General features: G+C 45.2%; 1 protein-coding gene across 3 annotated transcripts in view; it reads left to right on the top strand.

Annotated features, from left to right (window-relative positions):
• The window catches only part of LOC104011382 (phospholipid-transporting ATPase ID), a 75,459-nt gene that overhangs the window by 4,235 nt on the left and 46,808 nt on the right, over nucleotides 1–24,416 (top strand). For all 3 annotated transcript variants that reach the window (XM_087777623.1, XM_087777622.1, XM_087777621.1), the window contains 2 exons: nucleotides 2,707–2,785; nucleotides 14,398–14,456. In XM_087777623.1, the coding sequence (XP_087633749.1) occupies nucleotides 2,743–2,785; nucleotides 14,398–14,456 (102 nt within the window). In that variant the 5' untranslated portion in view covers nucleotides 2,707–2,742. The remainder of the gene's footprint in view (nucleotides 1–2,706; nucleotides 2,786–14,397; nucleotides 14,457–24,416) is intronic.

The raw sequence follows: 24,416 nt of genomic DNA, 5'->3' as shown, positions 1-24,416 counted from the left end.
AAAACAGACACCTGGAAGCATGAAGGTGTACTGGCACGAACTGGGCTATGAGCAGGCAGGCACACACAGAAGCTATAGCCAGCATGAGAGTGGCTTGCTAGGTAAAGGAGTATCAGGATTAGATGTGTGAGTCAATAACAAAGCAGTAAAGGAAGATATTTGTATTATTATGAAAATAAAGGGTGCACCTCAGTGCAATAGGGGTGTGTCAAGCCCTTAATGCCATTTTGTGTGTGCCCATTGAATACTGACACATTCTCAAATGACATTGCGGTTTGGGCAAGCCAGGAACTGAGTTTTGCATAAAGGATCAGGTCAGCTTGGGAAGGATTCATAACTCCTGGGCTTTAACTAAGTAAGTATCTGTATGGTGGAAATGATGTACTGGAGAGGTAATTGGTACAAATGGATATGGCAAAGTTATCACCCACATCTGCCCTAAAAGACAAGGTTTTATGGGAATGGTGAGCCTGTAAGGATATTTGTGCTGGCCATGATGGTAACTTAAATTAGCTGCTGAGTGAAGATGCTCAATGAATGCAATCCTCGTCAAATGCACCGAGAAGCTGAAGGAATTAAAGATGCCCTCCATGCCAAAATAGTGTATTGTTACAGTCTTCTTGTCATACTGCAGTCACACCAGAAACCAGTGATTAAAGAATCACAGTAATTAACAAAAGCCATGTGTCAGAGCTGAAGGAGGTTTCAGAGGTTTTTTTGTGAGACGCGAATCTTAACTCCATTGTTTGTTTCATGTTACTGCTGCTGAAAGAAGGCTTATAACCAGCCTCTCTTCTCTGCTTCCCCACATATATAAACATCCTTTTTTTCCCTCTGCTGAAATTATATGCCTTGTCAATTGAGTACACAGCTGGGAGAGATTTAGTAGTTGCAGACAGTCTTTCTAAAATGTTTGGCAAATACAGCAAAATCCAGAGTTCAGCAGTATAGCCATATGATGATTACAACCAGCCAACTTTTTGAATCCTTCCTTGTGCTGCCAGTGGACTGTGGCTGTCAGACCTGTGGCTCCTGATGCTCTAAGAAATCTGAGGACTGTACCTCTGGGTGTGTGGGTGGCAGGTCTCGCTCCTCCCACCCATTTATGGGGAGTTCTCAGTCCTAGTTAGGAGGGTTTTGTAAGACATAATAGTAATTCTAAAACATGGAAGTAATATGTTCAAAATGATAGACTCAGGTCAGTTAGGGATGGAAAGTAAGGTTGGTCGGCAAGGTTGAGAAAGCTTTATGTTGTGACATTGAATATTGTAACTTTAAGTGGTTTAGCCCCATGGACCAAGGAAATTCTGGGGAGACGTGTTGCCAAAGCATTTGTTCTGGTGAGAAGAAACAACTGGATCCACATGAGTGAAGAGAAAAAGGATCTCTTTCAAGCACAGTGGGCTCAGAGGGGTTCCCAAACACCGCGGTGAGCGGCAGGGAGCACCGTGCTGCGGCTGCGCCGCGCTCAGGGTGTGCAGCACTTAGCTGGCTGGCTGGCGTTTACCTGCTGCTCTTTGCGTTATCTCAGGCTCATTGAATTGCAGCTGCTAAATATAGCTTTGCTTTGGCATCTGGAATAGAGATCTGCACAGAAATGCTCGACCTATGCAGTGATTGTAGAGTTTTCCTTAAAGTTTACCTTCGTTTTCTGAAAAGACGCGAAGCCCTAGCTTGCACTGGGCACAGCCTGGTGATGTTGTATCAGGCTGCATTTGGGCAGTGGCATAGGCTGCATTTGCATTTGCGTGTTTCCAAAATACAATAAATTTGCTATACTTGTCTCCTTAGACACCCTTGCTCTGCACAGATAGCATAAGATAAAGTGCAAAAACTTCATTCTGTCACCGAGAAAACTTGTTCTAGATAGATTATGTCAAATGTCTCAGCTTGGCTCCACTGGCCAGTTCAGCAACTGGTACAACACAGTTGATTCAGGCTCCCAGTCAGCCAGGCATACCGGGCAGTGCCGACTCTTCCCATGCTCACAGATCTTCGCAGGCTGTCAGCACCAACATCACCATTAAGTCCTTTAAATAACGTATCTGATGCTTGGAACACCAAAAGTTTCATTACTGACAGGTTTTGATATGATTTTATTTAATGGTCAATTCCTCTGCATATCAAGATATATTCAGTGCCTTAAATGCATTTCTGGTGCTCGGCTTTCGGGCCAGGAAGTTTGCAGCCAGCAGGGAGAAGTTTTACTCAGAGCCATACAGGCTAGTCCACCCCTAACACAGAGGGCGACCAGCAGACCACCAGCACATGTCGAGCACAGAACCAGTGTTTCCTGTTGCTTCCTCCTCTTCAGGGAGGCTGGTCTTGCTCTGGGTAGTCACACAGTTCCTCTGTACCTTAAGTACAAGCCCTGTGTGTATTTCTGCTTTTCATACAGGCCAAGGTAGCAGGAACGTCCTTTTCAGTCTCTCCTCCACCATCCCCTTTTTTGTACCACGTGAGGAGATGAACAAATCAAAATGTGCAAGGTAAGGTAGCCCGCACTGATGCAGTGCAACTTGCCAACATGAGATGGTTTTGCATTTTAAAACACGCTATGTGATCAACTGTAGCTGTTGGCCACGGTGCTTCGGAGTTTGGTTCTCCCATTTTACAGGCACGGAATTACATGTATATGCGCTGCATCTTGTCATGCTGCAGGACTAGAAACCCCCTTTGTGAATTACCTTCTCTTTTCTCTTGCAGAAGTTCCATGGAGTTGGACTAAAATAAAGTTTTGGGATGTCTCTATTTGGATTAAAATTTGGAAAGAAGAAACTGAAAGGTGAGTGTGGTCTGGTAAAGCCATTGTCACGAGTGACAACCTAAGGAATGTAAATACAGGACACGTGCGAGCCCTTGAGAGCACGCTTGGGAGCATGTCTTACACCTGCAGAGCAGGTGGAGGACGGCACTCTTTCTTCACTTTTCCTGCATTTCAAAATTATGTTGGGGGAGTGCTGTGGACTGTGTGCCAGTGAACCGGGGAACATCTGAAAGAGAACAAGCTGCAAAGTTTGTGCTCTGTCATGGCACATGACTGGCTTGGGGAAGTTGGGTTTTGGTGTCTTTTCTACAAGGATCTTTTGCAGGAGTGCGTGGATGAGCAACGCACAGTGCCCTCCCCCAAGCAGTTTATAAAATATGCCAGAAGCAAGTTAGTGTGAAGGTCTGATGCAGTCTTTTGATGATGAAATGTGTTAAAGGCAATGGCCCGGATGTTCCCTTCAATGAGAGGTAGGAAGAAGAGCAAAGTATAGAGATGCACTCTGAGAGCACCCCAAAAGCTGCTGAGGGGAATGCTAACCTTGGAGGAGAAACCAGAGCCTACATAATTCCCTCCCTGTGAGCTCCATGTGGCACCCAAATAAACGGGTGTGGAGATAGGGAGCAACCATCCTCTGCAGCAAAATCCTCACTGGATTTTGCAGCAGAAATCCCTGCAGAGACAAATGCTTGGAAGAAGCCCAGCAGGAGGGCTACTAGCATATCCTTAAAGTGGGCCAGCTTCCTACAGCATCTTAGGGTGCATCTTCATCAGGCTTTGCACCAGGAGACACTGAACTGAGTCTCGTGTTTTATCACTTCACCTCCACGCCCAGGGTACAATCTCTGGTCAGGGATCCAGGTCCGCAGACACTGTGAAGAGGGAAAGTCATTAGCCTTTCCTTTCCAGGGTGTTCCTCCCTGTATTTGATGAATGCAGAGATTAGTGCCCTACTCGTATTTTGACATGAAATTATTTTTTTCCCAACCTCTCTGAGCTCAGAAGACTGAATAGCTTTTTCCCAAGGGTTTATTTTTGCAATTGTGCTGCTGTTTCCCCTTCCTGGTGCAGGGCAGACTGTGAGCACTGCTGTTAAGACAGGGGCATCCGTTTGCTGCTCTGATAGTCCCAGGAGAGGAGGTTGTGATTGCTCCCGGGGAAGGATCTCTGCCAGCCCGAGGTCTCTTTCTCCATCTTGGCTTTGGAGATGAGGGAGCACAGGCTTCTCTGTGAGCCACCGTCCACCCAGGACATCCCCACTTGTAGAGCAGTAGTTGTTCTGATTATCAAAAAGATTATGTTGCTATATTAGGAAAATTTTGTGTTTTGCATGGCCCTGTATCTGGGTTCTAGCAGAGCAGTGTTTGCCCCCCCCTTCAACCAAGTGTCTAAGAAACTCAGATCTTTCTAGATATAAAGGAACATACTTTATAGGGAAAAATAATTTATTTTCACATTTTATGTGCTTTTGATCACCAGTTCAAAACTAATGAATTCAAACTGGAGGAAGTTCAGAGAAGGATAAAGGAAACTGGGGTGATAAGGGAATGAGGAGCTTCCATAACAGGAAGCTAAAAGAGCTTTTCCTCCCCTTTTATTTTTAATTCTTTTGCCATGCAGCCCAAAAGCTGAAAGGGCTATGATTGCTCCTTGCAAACATTTCACTGGTGTAAATGCCAGGGTTGAAGTGTTATTTTAATCCAGCAGTTTATAAGCCTTTGTATTTGGAGAAGTCCGTAGGACTGTGCTGCCTGAGAGCAGACGAGGCTCTTCGGGGAACACCCCATGCACTCATCTCAGAGGGACAGTACTGCTTATGGAAAGACCAAATTTCCATTCCAGAAACAAAGCTGGATGACAGTTCACCTTACTGAAGAGCCATGCTCGTGGTATGACTTTCATGGGAAGGAATGGATTACCTCAGGCATCAGCTGCTGAAACTGGGATCAGGATTGCTCCCATGAGAACCAGTAATATTTTGCTGTTTCTTCCCAGCAAGACATGACTGAGATGCAGGCAAAATTAGGAGAGATTTTTCAGGATAGTTTAACAAGACAGTTTACATGGTCTAAATTTCTCTGAGATAAGAGTCAGTCTTTTATAGTTTTATATTCTTTATACAAGGAATCAGAGGTGCAACTAAAACTCAGCTTCACAGAGCTGAGTAGTGTCACATCAAACACACAAAGACTGTTGGAGGAAACCAGTTCCTTGATGACCAAACCCTAGTGAAGCTCTTCAAGCCAAAGTGGGGAAGTACATCGCTTAGATAAGCAGCAGTAGTGTTTCTGTGGAAGGGATGCTTGAGGTGTTTTATGCTGAAGTTTAACCTACAATGAACATTGATAAAACAGAAAGGAATGAGGACACTTTCATTCATAGAGCATGTGGGAAGAAATAAGGATCATGCCTTGGTGATGGCTGATAAATGTGGATTATCTCTGCTCACTGCCTTGATCCTATGGCAGCTTAATTCAGCACTGGAGCTTCGTACCTTGATGATGGGGATGGTCAAGTGCTATCTATGAAACGAACAGAAATAGGGAACAGGGAGAACTCATTTACACAAATAAGCTTATCCCAAGGTGTGTGCTTCCAGCCGATGGCAAGACCAGCCATTGCTGCAGCTTCGTCTCCATAAATCCCAGCCTATGGGCACTGTGAAAGGAAGAAGAAGGATATAAATTGAGCTTGGGCTTTTGGAAAGCTCCATTGGGTTTTCCTTCTTGCTGCTAGGGACAGCCTGCTCTCCAGGGAAGCTGGTTTTTGAGCAGTCAGGCTCCGGGCAGAGCAGCTCCCTATAGAGAAAGCCATCCAAGACTGGCCCTACAGACATAAAGCTTGGCTGCCTTCTGGGACTCCCATTCGATCTGATAGGAAATGTCTTACCACAACAGACATTGAGTATGAAAAATATATTTATTTTTACATAATTTCCCATGAGGGAAATAACCGTGAATTGAAAAACTTCTCAAAGTTTGTTTCAGAGCTGTATTTATTTTTATGATTTTTACATCACTTCCTATCACTGTATATCACTGTATATCACTGTTATTAACAACATGTGCAACTGTGTCAAGCTGTGGCATTACCAGCAAGTCTAGGAGACACTGTTTTCTAGTAAAGGAAATTATGTGTGCCAGGCAGTCACTGTCAGACTAGTTTTTAAAATAAAAATAAATTACGATTTCAGCTGCTTTACTTGGCATGTTGATATGGGTCAAAATATTGTGAACTACTATTACAAAAAACAGCATACAAAGTGATATAAAAGTCTAAATCAAATTTGAAAAAATAATATTTTGAAAATCAAAGTTTTCTAAAATGAAGAAGAGACAGAATTTCCACTGCTAATATATTTGAAAAATGCATACTTTCATTCTGAAGTAGACTGAAAACAAACATGAAAAGAGGTAGATGCTTCTTGAGAAATAAACTGTTGCAAGGCATTTCTGAGACATGGTGAGTCCCCACCCCTTGCTCAGAGCCAAGGCAGGTGGGTGAGACATGGCCGGGAGGAGGAAGCCAAGGAAAACCAGAACTGGTATTATTGCAGGAGATGGGGAAAGGGAGAGACAAGGCAGCCTCTGTTCCTTCCCAGAATAACATAAAAGGGAGTATTTTCTATTTTAAGGTTATCTAGCACTTCTTGCAGGCCTGTGTCCCAAAAGTGCTGTTTGACCACGAGCATTGTACATGCTGGGCAAATCTGAGGCATCCTTTTAGAGCTCTCTTTTCTTGTTTTCTCTCTCCTTATGGTGATAATATCAAATATTGCTTTTAGAAAAGGGCAGGATCTAATACTGAACTTTATCTTCATACTAAAGATTTACTGGACCTGAGGCAGAAATAATTCCAGTTCACCCTCAAGATTTTTGATTTCAGACCTTGCATCTGCTGTATGAAAATGGAGATATGTCAGTCTATCTCCTAAGTGGGCCCTCTGTTAGTGATGCCAGAAAAAAAAAATCATTTTGAATTAATACCAGGAACATATGAAATGTTTTACCTGTGTGGGAAATTCCAGTTGCCATGTAGTGTTTGTTTAGTGCTAGCAGGAGGCTAAGCTCAGTACCAGGCACAAAAGACACAATCCATGAGCACAAAAGTGTATTTCTTGCATTTGATTTCTTCCGGAGGAAGGAGGATTCTTGTTCTTTTGAGGCAAAAAGACATGATAAAGAAGTTCTTTATTTGATAATGGAGGAACAGGCAGGAGGGAATAGGGCTAAACCCATTTATGGTGGTATAACTGAATGGCCTTGCTGCAGTTTGTTTTTTTTTTTTTTAATTAAATCCTCAAACTCAGTACAAGCTAGTCCATTTCAGAGATGAAAATGCATGTGATTGCCAGCATAAATCCTCTCCAGCCACAGCAGCCAGAGAGGCTCCGTAAAGGAAGGGGCATCTACACATTGAAAATGTGCAGTTTTGTAACATGGAGCCCGGGAGAGCCCCTCTTCTGAGTCAATAATAAAAAAACACATTCGTTTGCCAGGCAGCTGGGCATGTTCCTGCTCCGAACAGGGCTTGGCTGTGACCTTCCCCTTCCCTGTTTCCATCCCACCAGGTTCTCACCGCTCCTCCTGCCCCAGCCACGCTCGCTGCACCCTGCCAGGCTCTGGCTGCGGTTCAGGGCAGGGATGGGCTTCGCTTTTCTGCCGCAGAGCAGCTGGCACACCAGCACCAGGCAGGTTACAGCGTTGGGTTGACCCTCGGGTAATGAGGGTTCGGCTTTTGTCTGAGTCCCAGACTGGCTGTGAAATGTAAATATTTAACCAGTGTGAGCCTCAGACCTGTTGTATGACTCTTCCCTTCACCCACGTAGCCTCTGATCTGTATTAAATGTTGAGCTTGTTGGGTAAAGATCCCTGGCTTTGGTTTTGGGTAGAGTTCACTTGGTGCAGCTCTGATCCCAGCAAGGCACTGCCGTATTGTGAATGTGAAATCCTGCGATACTGCTGCTATAAAATATAATCCTGTTCTCTTTAACCCAATAGTAGGGACTCTGCCCCAGTACAGTGCCTGCAAATCGAGTAACTTGTTGCATGGTTCCTTCATCTCTCATGATTTCAAAAAGGAGCATTTATTGCTTTAAGGTGAAAGGAGATTTTGGCTAATAGCTTGTATAATAACCTCCCTAGGAGCAGCGATTTTAGTTGCCTAATACAGTATACAGTGCCTTGCCCTCTCCCATGGAGTTGCCTTCAATGAACACTGTAATTCTCTTTTTTGGGGGGAGGATAGCGGTATCAACGCACCGTGACATATTTCAGTTACTTGTGCTGTGAGAATAACAGTCCAGCAAAGACCAGAAATAAGGGCTAGGATTTCTCTGCCTGTGAAAAAAAATGGGTGATCTCCTGTGCGCTGGATGCGAGGTGGCACTTGTGCCATTGCTGAGAGGTGATACCAAAAGCTGGGTCACGCAGTGATGATGAGGTGCCCAAAAGCAGGGTCAATAAAAGTCGAGGGGCAGATGGAACAGGGGGAAGGAGGCGCATTGTGAGATCTGAAGCAAAGAATGTACTGCAACTGGTGCAGGTCTTCTGAGACTGCTTATAGTCTGTTGCAGGGGAGGCCTGAATCACCGCTGCCTGAAGGACAGGCTCAGGAAGGTCAGATATGTGCCCTTGGGAGCAGAATAACCATGTTACAGCTTTCACAACTTGGTATTGGTAAGGTTCATAGCTTTGCTAAGAGCCACTCTGCAAGGGAAGCTGGGGAGATGAGCCCAGCTCCTGGATGCCACTCTTTGTAGCTGGTCCAGGGCAGCATTTGTGCTCTCGAGGTCGCTTGTTTAAAGGGTGGAGTAGAGATGATTATTTTTACAGAGCTTATGTTGTCTCTGTTCTGTTGTCAGGCTTAGTTACGCCAGCACTCCCCTAATTGGGCTCTGTTCGTTTCATGCATGAGGTATTAGGCCCTAGTTTGTATATGACTTGGCAAAACCAGGCAGGTCTTAACCTCCTGTTTCTTGGAGCCACAAAACCTAATATCTACAAAACTTTTCCAACAGCCAGTTGAAAGCATTGCTCTTGGCACATGCTCCTTAGTATAAATGAGAAACAAATTTCCAGGCTGTCTGACCAGATCTTGAATCTAACCTTTTGCAAGACTTTTCCATGCAGCAGTCCTAAATGGAGAAGGCTGGTGGGCTGGCCAGTTACATTTATAGCTGATTTTTTGGCATGGGTTTAATTTTATTAAATACAGATGTTATTCTGTGGTTTACCACCTAAATCTGTCTGCCTGAGAAAACAGCCACTTCCCCAGTGACTTGGTCTCAGTGGTTAGGCCAAGAACTGGGCACTAAGCCATATTTATGTACGCTGAGTTTCCACTGATGAATAATTTAAAATAGTTTTCAGTGGCAGTGAAATGATAACTTGGAGCACAAATCCCATTCCTTCTTTCCAGTGATTTGTGACTGCAGTTTGCAGAAGCAGAAAGTTTGAGTTGCTTAAAGATATAAAAAAGTTTCAAGAAATTAAAAACTTCTCATCTGATAGCCCTTCAGCTTTCCCCTCCCTTTTTCTTCAATGCTTTCAGAATCAACAGGGCATGATAAGACATGCGTGCTTGGATCTACAGCCAAAATACCCTGAGCTGTGGGTTCCAGGCAAAGCTGGTGTAATGCTTGACTTTCCCTAACTTTTCATTTATTGTGATCATCCAAGAGGCTTCATTTCTGTCCAAACAGTTCCAGAAACAAATAAGAGCTGTCTGGCCTGTGATAGTTGAGAACTGCTGGTTTAGGAGGCATAATAGTAGGACCTCATGGTCCTCTGTTGGTAAAAATAAAACCACTGAGGCAGAGTTGCCCTGTGCATGTGTCAGTGGTGGCTCTCCTTTGGTGTAGCCAGAGCACAAAGTTCTGCTTGCTGATGTTGTTAGATGAGGCATCCTTTGCAATTTGTTGTGGTTGTTCTTGCTTTAGCCAAAGGTATTTGCTGTTATCCAGTAAGGAAAATGGAAATCTTGCCACTAGAAATTAGCCTTCTATTTCAGCCTTAAGGTCACCACCTCTGAGAGGGATGGATGGCTATGGCAGGCCAGAGACTTTCCATTCAGTTTTGAACCAGGTTCATAGCTATCTGGGGCCTTCAGAAATGGGTTGTTCTTAGAAAACCTGCCTTTCGGTACCACATGGACAGGCACAGGAGGGCAATGCCTTGAGTGAGTTTCATTTGCTGTTCTGCTTCACATCTGTTTCATGTTTCTGTGCCATCCCTAAGCTGTTTGCAGCTATTTGTGTGACTCACATAAAAGCCATTCCTCGTGCAGAGTGCATCTCTCACCGTGGTGAGAAGCCAGGCTCCTTTCCTCACTGGAGCAGATACACGCATGGTTTCTTTCTAGGAGCATTTGAGACCCTTGAATTCAAAGGCAGGTGTCAGGTGCCTCTTCCCTGGCTGCACAGACCCTGGGGGCAGGCTGAGGAAGGGGGGGCGGCTCCTCACTCCCCAGTGAGCCCTGGGAAGAGCAAAGGAGCTCGCAGCATGTCCAGCTGCTGCCAGCAGCACTTGGATTTCTGTTTCTGTGCACAGTCCCCTCGAGGGCTGCCCTGCCTGCAAAAACCAGAAAGTCACTGAGGACTTTAGAGCCTCTCAGAAGCTGCTGTGTGACCCCCAGGCTCTGCCATGTGCCCTGTGTCTCATGTGCTGGCAAGGGAATAGGTACCCAAGGGGCTGCAGCCCAGGTTAGCAGTTCTGGATGTCTTCGTGCCTCTCCATCCATCATGCATTTCCATGGCTCCTTCTGGCGAGGCAGCTGGGCAGACTGGCTGGCTGTGAGCAGCACGGACGATGTCGTCCCTCGCGGGTGTTCAGCCTTTCGTTTCAGGGTTGCTGCAGGGCTTTGGCTTGCTTGCCCTGCTCCACAAAAGCGCATGGAGCATGCAAACAGCTCTGCCCCTGCCTGCCGCTTCCCCCTTCCCAGGACCAGCATGGGCTCTGCGAGCGTGCCTCTGTAGCCCAGTAGGTTTTCAAGCTTTGTCATCTATTCCTATTTACATTAAAGCCATTTATCTTTTCTGTGGCATTTATTCCAGGACTAGACTCAGAGCCCCTGGGGAGGGCATAAGAGTAGCACTTACTGTATGAGAGGAAATGTGCGAGTGTTGGGAAGTTCTGTTTTTAACAAATAGCTTTATCTTTCGTCTGCTTTGATAGTACTGGTTGCTCTCAGGAAAATTCCTGAAGGGGCACATAACACAATAGTTGAAGCCCTGCAAGCCTGGACCTCTTGAGCTCTGCTTCTGTTTTCCTCTGGGACACCAAAGAAGTTACTCTGATCTCTCTGTACATTGTTCTCCCCATTGTGAAAGATGAGAAAAATGTGTCCGAGGAAAGCAGTGAAGGGTTAAGCACTTTGAGGGTCTTGAATGAAGCCTCGGTGGTTGGTCTGAATCATCCAGTTGGGGTAGACAGGAGCTGATTGAAAAATGCCCGACACAGCTAGATGTGCCTGAAGAAAGGGAAAAGCACATTTACCTGCTAACATAGCTTTACATTAGTAATTAGAGGACTTGATGAAAACAGCCCACAGACAGAGACAAAAAAAATGGTGATCTGAAAAAGTGCTTAAAAATTAGGGATGCTGTGTTATTTACAGGGTTACTGGAGGGAAAGGAGGAGGGATAGCAGTTCAATGCACTGAATAGCTTAGATGCTTGCTAATGCAAGAGTGGATAAACAGGGAGAACTAGATGTCTTAACATATCATTTAATAGGTGTAATAGACACGTGCTGGGATAACTCATGAGGCTGGAATATTAATAGAAAAGAATAAAGCTTGTTCTGGAAGGGTAACAGAGGTTTTCCTTGTATGTCTGCGTACTCTGAGATCCAGTGTGAAGGAGATGAACAAATTGCAGATCTCTGAGTAATGTCACAAGGGTAAAGAACACAGGCATAGAAAACCAAGAAGGGCAGTCTTTTGTGAAAAAAAAAAAAAAAAAATATATATATAGTTTTCTGAGAGACAGGGCATGGTGGCAAATGAAGAATTCTAGCTATGCAGAGGCAGAGTTGGAGAGGAGCGTAGGGGAACACGACCTGTTCAGCTGGCACAGTGTTTTGGTGCAGAGGTGGGTAATGTTTTGGAGCAAGAGAGGAGGCTGTTCCAGAACTGATTCCCTCCAACAGGGAGGAGCTGGCTGGTCCTGTGAAAGCAGGAGGGAGTGTAAACGGGAATGATTATGACATGATGGTATGATACTTAGGAAAAAGTGACAATAGCAACGTGTTTAAAATGGACTTTAAGAAGGAAATCTTCAGTAAATACGAAGAACTAGTAACGGAGATCTCAGGTGAAGGAAACCTGGGGTGGAGGGAGAATTAAGCAGAGCTGTCGTTTCCTTAAATAATTGACATTAAGGGCACAGGTTTAAGTTATCATCCTTCAGGGAAAGGCTCAGAAGGGTGAGTGAAATGGCAAAATCAACAAGCTCCTCCACTTCAGGCAGAGGAAAAATACCTCTAGAAGGTGCAAAGCAGCTTGTTTTATCCAGCACAAACTGTGTGGCAAAGGCTCAAAGCGAGAAAAAGCTATCAAGGACATAAAGGGCAATAAAATTTGTTCTGTAAGAGTTGGGATCTCTGGGGTTCTGTAACCCTTCTATGAAGAGGGAGATCAAAAATGGTTTATGTCTGCTACTCAGTGAAAAAAGCCTAGCAAATAATGCTAAGAAGTCTGGTTTGGGGGGTTCTTTAGACATCTAACATAACAGTTGCCAGAAACAGAGGAGAAAGGGAGAGGTTTTGGGAACAGAGAGGGAATGTGTTGGCTAGGCAAAGTAGAGCATGGCCTGGAGCAATGCTGCCTTTGAGAGTTTCTGGTGCACAGACAGGCAGAGTTCAGAAGACTGGGAAAAGAGAAAGCATAGCATCTATCATGAAACAGGGGAAAAAGAAAAGCTGAGCGATTATAGATATATTGGCTTCATTTCTTGGGTAAAGGTTGAAACAATCCAGCAAACCACTTCAAAGTAACTAGAAGTGTGTGTGTGGGGAAAAGATGATTAACAGTCAGCAGTCCTGAAAAACTGCATCAAACCAAAATTAATTCTGTATTAGTGGTAGCCAGAGGGCTAGTGAAAAAGCCTGAGATAGCTGTCATGTATCTTGACTGCCACTTATGGCATTTTTACAAGTAAACTGGAGATACATGCTCAAGATAAAATCACCATACAGTGAGTGCCAGGCTTTTCAGAAAAAAAATACACTGACAATAGTTATCAATGACTGATTATGAAACTTGAGAGATTCATCAGGGATGTGTCCTGAGTCTGGTATTCAATATTTTCTTCTACATCTTGGCTGGCAGAATAAAGAACACAGTAAATCTGCAAATGGCACCACGCTGGCAGGAGCTACAAGCACACTGAAAGATAGGATTAGAATTGACTAGTTGGAGAAATAGCCTGAAAAAATTTGGATGCAGTTCAGCCAGGACAAATGAAAGATTTGCATTGCCTGATGAGGCATCGGCTCTGCCAGAAAGGATCTGCCAAAATGGATCACACTCTGGAACGCTGTCAGCTGCGTGCTGGTGGTGCATAAGGTTTTTATTTTCAATTACTTCTAGGTGAATTCCTATGTCAAGTATGTATTGTCTACAAGATAGGTGGAGTGTCCCTTGTGTTCCAATCAGCTTTGGTAAGGCCTCAGCTGCAAACTATGGCCCATTTTGGCCACTGCGTGTCCAGAATGAGGTGAACTAGCTGGGCAGCCCACTTGAAAGCAGCAAGAGGGATGCTACTTGTGACAGACTGACCCATAAGAAATGGCTGAAGAAACTGGAATTGCTTACCCTTGGGAAGAGAAGACTACAGTAAGGCATAACAGCCTTCAATATATAATGAACTCGTCTGTGCTCTGTGTCCTTGGCAAGTAGAACAAGGAACTGAAGGGGAACAGAAGAACACTGTTGACCATCTCAGGAGAAGATATAATTTGTTTAAATTGAAGTAATGAGTTTTATGTCAGATAATGGGGACAAACCTCTCCCAAGCGAAGGACACTGCAGCCCTGTAATCAGCAGTCTGAAGAACAGCCATCAATGGAGCTTTCTAGGACATTTGTTGGGAGCGACAGGCATGACCCTGTCTTGAGGCAGAGGATAGATATGATGACCTTTTGAAATCCCTTCCAGTAGCTTTTGATTTCATGATAGCTATGGTGGTGATGTCCCACCTGTGGGGTGATGCTATGAGATGCACTTGTACTGGAGGCAGGGCACTAACAGTAGGCTGATGGCAACAGCCCCACAGACTTCAGGGGGAAGAGATGGAGCAGGGCAGGAACAGTGAGCACCACTAGTTAAGTGGTAACTCTTACCCAGGAGAAGATGAACAACCTGTAAAACCAGTGCTGGCATTGCAGTGGGTTGCGGGCAGAGGAGACTTGGAGTATGGGCTTAGAGTGCTATGGTACCAATCCACAGTGCTGCTCTGTCAGTGTCACCAGCCTCTTCAATTCCCTGACATGGGGTGGTTAGCCCAGAGCACAGATTCCTGGTGATATTACCATCTAGCAGCTCTGCTTTTGTTTTCTGATGCTTCATTCATATCTGTATTGACTCTGCTTACCTTCAGGCATGTCTGATGTGTTTCTTCTTCTTTACAGAGGAAGAGAGACAACTTCAAGCAAACAACCGGGATTTTAATCTGCAGTTTGAATATGCTGTAAGTAACCAGCATATGTTTTTTCATGCAGATGTAGTCACAGATGTAGCTGCAGCTGCTTCATGTCTTGAATGTTGTTTCAAGGGGGTGACATGACTGCACGCTAGTTATGACTCTGCAAACAAGGCAAACGTGCCAGATGAACCATGAGAGATGGTTCATTGCTGAGTCAACCATAGGGAGCTCTGCCTTTGGTGTCAGCCCTGCGAATGGGCAGTAGAAGGAGACCTAATGCTGGAAAAGCATAACACAGTGACTTTACACACTTCCAGAAAATTATTTGTGAGTCAAAATGTTTGCAGGATCAGGCTCCAAGGCCTTTCAATAAAGGAACCTGAGGGAAGTTTTCTGTTGGAAATGTGTCTCCATTTAAAGTAAAACCTGAAAGGAAATGTGTCAGTTCCTCAGCTCTTGCAGTGAAATCCTCTCTGGCAGGAAGGTTTTGAATCTGGCCTTTTTGGCTTCCTGCCAGCTTCATTTCCAGGTCCTTAACAGCCTACTTAGATTGACGTTGTGCCATGAAAGCTGTGACTCCAAGGAGCATCATGACACGGGCTGGCTGTGACCCAGGTCTGCCAGGCTACGGTGCCAGGCAGACCCTTTGGCAACTTGATTTCCAAAGCTTGTGGACCATTTGCTGACACTGTGTGCAGAGGAGGGCTAGCTCAGTTGCTAGACCTGTACTGCCTGGCTGCAGGGTCATCTCCTCCTTGAGATGATCCTGAAGCTGCATTCTTTCAAAGCGTTTGCAGCTACCAAGTGATATTGAAACGAATTTTGTGGATTTTTGTCCTCTGCATATCTGAATTCCAGTGGTGAAATTCATCCTTCAGTTTTACTCAGGAATTCCTTTGAATCATGTTTTGGTTTAGGAACATCACAAGTATTTTCTCGGGGAGAACTGGAAAAACTCAACATTTCAGATCACTGTAATTTCTTGTGAGATAGCAAGTCTGACTTTCCAACAGCTTTGACTAAAGATCTTAATGTAGCTGATGTGTTGGCAACATGAACTGGATGGTTTTCAGTGGTCACCTTTCATCCATGAACTAACAAACACAGGTTAGAGACTTCCTAGGTACAGAACTGCTGCACGTGTCCTGAATATGAAATGCATTGCAGTTAATATAGTTAAAGGACTATGCAGCACGAATGCCTTATCAAGCCTGGTGATTTGAGACTGGGAAAGAGCATTTGATTTGCACAGAACCTGCCGGTAGTATTGCCACTACGCACAGATTTGTGATCTTTCATTGAATGATTGCAACATAGGCTATGTGTAGCAATGGGGCAGGGAAGCAGAAGGGAGATGCACAATGATGTCAGGGTAGAGAGAACAAGCAACTCCTTTGGTTCTGAGCCTATTTCTGTAAAAAGCCGTTCATAAGGCTGACTCTGCATGTCACTGCTTCCCAGATGATTGCTCACATGCTCAAGGATTTGCAAATAACCAAAATTAAGGAGAGCTCTGGAGGGTTTCCATGAGAGTCTATTGATTAGGTGTGAAAGTGGAGGCAGCCAAAAAGCTAGTTCAATATAACCTGTTAAAACTTGGCAATGAGTTTCAATAATTCTAGCCCTCATTTTAGTCAGCTGTGGCTCATGATTTCTGGAGTCCAGTGTAGACTGAGGCTTAGGAAATCTAGAAAATTGTCCAGAAAGAGCTAAGCATTGAAGTGGTGAGTGGGTGGTGAGGTACTAAAAGACTAAGTGGTGATGCAGGCACTGCCCTAACTGTACGGGGCTGCACATCATGTCCTGTGTTGCTTATTTCCAATAAGTCCTGGGAAAAGTTTAATTTATTAAACCCAGGTTACCATGGTGTATGAAAAGGACTAACCTCGCTCATAAGTTACTTCAGATCCCATGCTATAGATTGCTGGGTGCATCTGGAGATGCCAAAAAGGGAGATAGTCTCTTGGTACCCTCCCATCAACATAGACATGATGCTTCTGAAAGTTAGCTCTTCCAGTCCTGTAGTCCACTGCAAGGGTCAAATCTGGGCCCCTTCCTCATGTTCAGATTTGTCTGAACATGGTGGGGTTGCACTGCTAAGCAGTGGGATGTGGTCCAGAGGCACCAAGACTGTCCGAACGCCAGAGCCTGCCCTGGGGTGCTCAGGCACAGCAGCTGTTAGGCTCCATTGTCTCTCAGCATGCTGACATTTTCTGGACAGAGTAACTTCTGTCTCCTGCAGCCACAATCCTCCCTCAATATGTCTTCCCACCCTTATGTATTTAATTTGACCCATGTACAAGCAAACAACAGAAGCGTTTGGACTGTTTGTGCTTCATTGTGGTGCTCAGCTCTTTGAGACGTGAGAATCAGCATATATGGGCAGCCACATGGTGATCTGAGTCTTCTTTATAGAGCCAGGAGAAGAGCTGTCCTCCAGCTCTCAATCCCACAGCAAGGACCATTAGTCCTTGTCCTCCTGCACAGGAGACTTGTCTTCTCTCGAAGCACAAGGAAGGCTGCACCAATAGCTATTCCAGCCAGATAAAAGGGACACCGGGGGGAAACTGGAAGGAAACCCAGCAATATAACAAAGCTTAGAAAGTGTTTTAGACAGTGAAAGCCACAGGAGTGAGGTTTACCTACTTGGTAACTTAAGGCCATGTTAGCCATAAAACCTATAGAACAGGTTCTTGTAACAAAGCTAGGTGAGGTGGTAAATGTTTCTTTAGGGTGAGGCAGTTCCTGAGAAAGGACGGTAAGGAAAAGAAAGGGAAATGCAAACAGAGGCATAGTGTATTGCCTTACTGCTGCGGCAAGGCTGTATGTCGCAGCTGGTGTGAAGGTTTGGGCCTTTCGCTAAAGAGAGTTTCTATTATGTAGGCATAGATCAAAGGTACAGAGGTGCTTTGTCCTCCTGTAGTCTCAGTGAGAACAGGCCAGTGGGAATGTACAATCAGAGGTGGATGTGTTGTCCCTGAATAGTTGGTGGTTATCGTCCCTTCCTGGTGCAAAGTCTACAGGGTGTCTGTGAAGGGAGAAGAGAGGAGCTGAGAAAGACATGAAAACTCTATTGTGTGTGGAGTCTGACATCAGCTCTGGCAGCTGCTGAAAGCTGGCCCTCCTGGTATGAAGCAAGACTCCCGAACACACGCAAACCAGCTTTGCAGGAACTTGATGCTGCACTGTGGAAAGCTGTGTCTGCCAATGCATGCAAGGGCATGTCCAGATCCATCACACTTGGACTTGCAGGAGAGTTCGGAGGGCAAATTCCCTCCCAGAGCTCATCAGAAAATGCACAAGAGGCCAAGCTGCAGTGTATCCGTGCCACGCTGCTCCAGCCATGGAGCTTCTTTAGCTGAGCACCGGCTGGGCAGGAGGGTTGGACAGTGCATGAGGCCAGACTGACAGGGTAGGATGAGGATAAAAGGTGGATAGGCGGTGCATGTAGTGGAAATCCCCTTAACACAGCTTCATGGTGAGGCCAAGGGACAGTTTCAGAAGAAAAACTGAATGCTCCCCATGGGCATATGAGATGTGTCATGCAGTGAGCTGGAAGATTGGCGTAGTCTCTTTCATCTGTGTGAAGAGAGACAGTACGGACTGAGAGGGGGACAAGGAAAGTGTCTCTTACCTGAAGAAGCCTCTTACGTGTCTTCTGATGATTTTTGCTGTGATTAAATAATAGGAGGTACCTGTGGTTAAGGCACAGCAGCTTCAAGCAGTGGCAGTGCTTCGGTAGGTCAGGATTTATTTGGAATTACTGTGAAGACTGAAGCTGAAACTAGGGCTCTCAGACTGGTGCAGTCCCAGTCATCCTTGGCCTTATCCTGCACAGCAAGAACACAGTAGCTTAGAAAAATAAAAGAAACTTTAAAACAAAGTGCTGTGCAGTTAACTGGAAGGTCTGAGTGTGAAGGTATGTACTACCCACCAGCTCACAAAATTAGTTAGGAGTGACTCAGAAACCAAGTGTGAATGAGTGGCATGCAAAGGCACCTAGTGCAGCACAAAAACAAATTCAATATAGGTCAGTAAAAATGAAAAGTCAAGTCCTAATCCCATGTTTATTCACACTGCAGACAGGAAAATCCTTCCTGACTTCAGTAAGAGATTTGCCTGTGTAAAGACTGAAATAAAGTGAAAAGCAGGGCTTTAACCAAGGTTCTTATCTGAGGCAATTCAATCTGGCTGCACTGTCCCCAGTCTGTCTGCACTATCCCCATCACAGCTGCAGAGGGGACTGCCCCGTGTGGGTCCACCACGATGGGCTCTCTGACTATCAACACTCTGGAGAAGAAAATCTCTTCTGAAGGCTTTTAACGTTTGTTCTGATCCCAATTCCCTTTTATTTCTTCGCTTTTACATTGGAATTTAGCACAGCTGCACTGGGACGTCACGAAGGGCTGCAAAAACAACTTTGAAATTGGCTTTCAGACAATAGGAGAGGAAATGCAGGGCATGTGAGTCAATGACAAATTTCGTCTTGGATCAAGACCTGGGGTCAAACCAGCATCCTTTCTGCAGGACCAGCAGCGAGGGAGTGCTTGGACTCTGCTTTTGTTCTCCCTGGTCACCGGATGAATTCTCTAGTGAAACAGGAGGGATTTATCTAACTTCCTATGGCCAATACACATTGCCCTGGGCTGGATCGGCAGCTGGATTCTTACCTCTTTGAAATTTAATTGAAGAGGAAGGAGCTGCAGTAGTGGGCTCAGACTCTGCTCCACCTCCTCCACTTGTGTGCTTCGATCTGAGACGGATGCCTGGTGGGTTATCCTCAAGGACCTTGTCAATGTGGTCAGAATGGTGGCACAGCTGCCCTCTCTTCCCATCTCAACCTGCAAATGTTTCCCAGTGTTCATCACGCTCAAGGCTGAAGGGAGTGTTGTCTGATCAAGTGAAAAGTGGTCTGAGTAGCCCCTGAAGGAATAGGTACAACAGCAACCTGCGCTGCCCCTTCTGCATTTAGGAAGGCGTTAGCTGGATTCACCTGAAGACCAGCCTAGGCACTGTCAGGGAGCAGCCAGAGCAGGGCTGCCCTACGACAGGGGACAAGCTCGGAGCTGAGGGTGACCCCAGTGCAGGCAATGCCCACACTGACCAGGCAGTCCTGCAGCATCTGGTCAGGGGGGACAGAGCAGGATGCTAGTAATGGTGGCCATCTTGTCCATCCCAGACAAGGTGAGGTGATGGACCATGTCCAGGGTCCATCTAGGGAGCCCAGTCAGGAGCAGCGAGAGAGACACAGCTGAAGACAAGACTACACCATAGGTCCCAGGTCCATCCAGGAGGCAGAGCTGGATACGTCCATCTGGGAAACTAGGACAGATGTCAGGCTGGAGACTGGTACTCCGACAACGTCACTCAGGCAAGGACTGATGACCCATGCCTGGGCTTAAGTGAGCTCCTGAGCCCTGGATAGGGGTCGTGGATAGAGATGCCAGGTGAGGTCAAAGGCTTTTAAGGTATATTAGGGCCCTGACAAGCACACAAAGTTTGAGCTGTGCCAGACACGAGCTGCAGTGAAGTCCATAGACTCCTTTGGACCAAGATCTCCACTCTTCATCTTAGCTTAAACATCATGGAGACAAAACTCTGACTGTACTGGTTGGGAGTCTGGTTGTACGAGACCTTAACGAACAGGGTATGGTGGTTTGGAGTTTGCCTCCTCTGCACCACTCAGCAGTGCTCTGCTTTTCCCTTCGCTTCTCCTTCCTGCCTCGCAGCAGCTTCAGGTACTGAGCTGAGCAGGAGAAGACGGCCGTCCAAAGGAGATGACTAAGAGACAAGATCTTTAGATCCTTAGACTTGGCTTGTCTGTGAGCGATGGCGTGAGGTCATCAAGCCATGCCACCTCCGTCTGCCTCCATGTCCTCCTCTGCACCATCATGATGAGGACACTCACCACAGTGATGATTAACTGCTCTGTAATGGGATGACACCAGGCAGAAGGAACAGCATAGCAAAACACGACCATTGACCACATTTTCCTAGAGATTTTCCTGGAATACCCAATGTGTGATGGGATCCTGGAACTCCCTTCATTATTGTTGCCAAGAGGGAGTCGAGGGGTTACACATGTAAGAAATTCCCAAAGCTGTTAAGAAGAAAAAAGAAGAAAAAAGAAGAACAAAGAAGAAAAAAGAAGAAAGAGGACTGTGGGTTGGATATAGATCTTTTTATTTCTGGTGTTTGGCCAGTCTTTTAGTTCTGAGAGCCAAGATGAGATCTTTACAGGGACCAGATGAACACCATCAGCATCCTGTTGGCCTTTCTCAGTCTTCTGTTGCGTTAGGCCTGCTGCCCACCATCAGGAATAAGGCAGTGAAACTGGTAGGCTTAAAACTGATTTGGTCTGACTATTCTGTACTCCCTATGAAAACAAAGCATCCGTGGCACCACATGCCCTGTTACAGTTTATTAAATATGTGCTTGAGCACATTCACAGCCCTATGGTCACGTTTCTGCATATGGCATCTGTGTGCTTTCAAATTGCCCTGCTGCAGTTAAACAAAGCGCCATTGAATTGCGCTCCCGCCACCTCCTTGCAAGGCTTTATCAAAGCACCTGGGAAAGCAATTTCTGCTTCATTGGTCTGTACTTTGTGTTACACAGGTACCAGTGAAATTGCCAGGTGTCATGGCACAACACCTCCCTGCAGGATTGCCAAGGTTTTGCTAAAATTTGCTTTGGGCTAGGTTGCCCAGCTGCTAGAAACTAATACATCACTGAACCAGGGGTATAAATTCAGATAGTCAATACCCTGCCATACCTTGCCTTTTCGGGGTATCACCCTTTGGCCCCTGTAATCTAGCCACAAAAGCAGCAGAGTCTCTTATTTCCAGTGACTTTTATGGAGAAGAGAAGATTTGTTTGCTCAGCGAACAAAGGTAGGAGCCATCTGCTGAGCGTTTGCCCGCGGTCGGACGTCACAGGCGGGCTTCTGAAAACACCCCCAAAGTAACAGCTCATCTGCCAGATCTGGACTTGTGTAACTGTGGCGCGATGAGCACTATTCTTAGGGACAGCATTTCGTTGGAGTCACACCTCCAGGAGGTGTGAACCTAGCCCCTGAAAAGAGCAGATGAGAATAATCCCTCACCCACAGACAATGTTGCTCTCGTGTCAAGCTTCGCATCTGGAGAGCTTGAGGCTGACGGTGGGTAACCACGCTCAAGCCTATCCATTTAGGACACAGGTGCACACAGGGGCTGCCCGTGGTCAACCAGAAGTCTAGGGCAGATCTGGGTGTAAGTGTAAAGCTCCTAATTCCCATCTTTGTGCTTGGCCCATAGATGTGCTTTTCTTAGATGTTTGATTTTTATAAATCTATAGGAGAACCAAAAGTTCCTGTAAGGCCTCTTAATACTTAATTGCTGCTTCAAAGATATTTCCTCTCCATCACTTTTCTCATATGGGAGTCTCCCTCACTGAAGGCAGAGCATGGGGGAGGTAAGGCAGATGATGTGTTAGAGGCATTGCTTATCAAATGATGGCTATGTATGGACTGTTTAACACACTGCGGTGCTGCAGGTTCCCGTAGTACCCCTCCCACCCCAGAGTCATGTTCTGGTACAGCTCTAGAGGAGTGACAGTGTGTGATGGTGTTAAGCATCACAGGGTAGGGTAAGATCAAGAGCAGAGGCCAACTGAGATTTCCCTGTAGTCAACTGAGACCCCAAGCTGTCAAAGCACACAGCCCTGGAGTATTGCATGAAAACATAAATGATATCTTACACAGAGCTTTAACTGTATCCGTGATGTGGGAATGCAGAGCTTTGAATTGGAAAGGCTGAAGTTTTCCCTAGTTTATTTTTATCATTAAATATTAATACTCCTTTAGCCCCTGAGGGCCATGAACAAGTTACTCGTTGAATTAGAAATCTTAATAGTGATTATAAACAATTCTTTTTTTCTGGTGCTTAGTTTTAATTATAGATTCTAGAATAATTAGAAGATCCACTATAATACTCCCTGTCCTTACCCTGAGGTCTGTAGTGTCCCAGTGTCCCAAAAGAAAGTTTGTGTCAAACAATACCATGATCCTGAACTACTATGAAGAAAATATTGGATATCTGGATTCCTGCAGTTAAGCATTTGGAAGCTGTTATGTCTGGGGTTTTTACTGTGCCTAATGGCAATAGGAAACAAAACAAATGGCTCTGGTTCATTCAGTGGTTTTTCTGACGTAATTAATGGACAGAAATAGAAGGCAGGAATTAAATAAACCAATCCCATTCTTTTCTTATCCCCCTCTGAGATTTTTGCAGGCAAAGATCTATAAACTTCATGTGAGCATTTACTGAGTAGTTTTTCCCATGTTGTATGTGACCCTCTGAAATCTGTTGACGCACAAGGGTCGGGTCCCCTGTGCTTACTTCTTCCTGCAGCTACTGTCTTCTCTTTTTTTAAGTAAGTGGCCATAATATTTTTCTTCAGATTAGTGGGCAGGGAACATCTTTAGATCCAGTTTTTATTAAAAAATATGCCAGATTCTGTCTGGTGGACACAGACTTGTCAAACAATTTAGTTCTCTGTATGTTGGATTTGCAGAGGATGCTGCTATTCCATTGCTTCTGTTTTAGCAGTGTCCATGGAGCCTGTGTGCAGCAGATATCCCATGGTGAAGAATTTTGAAATAAACCAAATTCAACTATGTGTCATGACATTTAGATCACAGGCAGAGTTAACCACACCCGGAGATAGCTACATGATGCCAGGAGACAGGCAATATTGTTTATATGATGATCACTGATAAACATCTTTTCTTGCTGGAGTACAATCAATGGGAGGATTTGGCTAGCTCTTCTATGAAGGGCGTTTCCGTCTCTGCTCTTTTAGAGACTTATTCATTGGCTTGTACAAGGGATAAGACATGAAGTTAATGCTGAAGAATGTTGCTGTACTTTGTGTCTGGACATAGCGAAATCCAGTAACTGCCTAAAGTGGAATAGCTTCCCCCATACACATCTCATGGTGGTAATTTTAAATAATTGGTTTAATGGTGGAAACACGCTGATGCATGTCAGTTTAGATGTCAAGATCCTGGATTAATGCATGGATTGGAAGTCACCTGTGATTCATACTTAGTAGCTCCTGTCCTCCCACCAGCGTAGCAGTATCTAAAGGCTATTATAATACTACAATCACCATTTTCTCTTCTGTTGAACCAGCAAATCTGTTACTGAATGAAGGTGCACTGTGTAGTATCTGCCTCCTTGTGCTGTCACACCTTAGGTTCCCTGGGAGGGGGTTAATAGGCATCTTCTGGTGAGCTTCTAGGGGGGAAGTTTTAGATGTGCTGGCAACAGATGGCATACGTGCTTCCAGGACTAAACCTGCATGAGTGCTTCGTAAATTTCATATGAAAAGAAACTCTAGCATGCCTAAAAAACTGAAGGGACACCCCAAACGGGGAGGCTCAGTACGGTGGATTGAGCCCGTCTATCAGATGGCAAGAATTGGACCAGAGTGCTCTGATCTTCAGGGAAGAAAATACCCAGTTCTGTAATCTCAAGCTTGGGTCTTTCTCTGGTTTGAAGAAGACAGATAGGGGAGCAGCCATTGCTTGTGGCTGGAGGGGCCATCTGCGATTAGGAAAGGAAACTGGAAATAGGGAACAAAACTGCAACTCGCTTAGTGAAATGGTGAGTTCTTGTATTAGTGGCTGTTTGCACAACACTGCATTCAAGTGATCTTTGTGGAATAGAAACAAGCCACCTCTCCAAGTTGCTGAGTTGAGAGGCTGCTGAATCAGCTGAAGATAATAATGTCATGTTCTGCTCCTCGGAGGGCCTATAGGTCCTGTGGGGTTGTCCAGCCAAATGGTGCTTCAAAGTCTCAGAGAAGTTATAGGTAACTGATCTACCATGTGTTTTCTAACACTGTTTTGTAGATGCTACCAGCAAAATTGTTGTGTTCTGCTTACAGTTTTTAATTCTATTTGTGCATCATGTAAGTAGGAAGACTATTAATAAAGGGAAGATGCATCTCTGTTTGTGA

The sequence above is a fragment of the Nipponia nippon genome, unplaced genomic scaffold, assembly GCF_047370975.1.
Source record: "Nipponia nippon isolate SJK-2023a ecotype South Korea unplaced genomic scaffold, ASM4737097v1 scaffold_40, whole genome shotgun sequence".
NCBI lineage: Eukaryota > Metazoa > Chordata > Aves > Pelecaniformes > Threskiornithidae > Nipponia > Nipponia nippon.
Note: the sequence above shows the minus strand (reverse complement) of the source record. Positions and strands in the feature narration are given on the sequence as shown.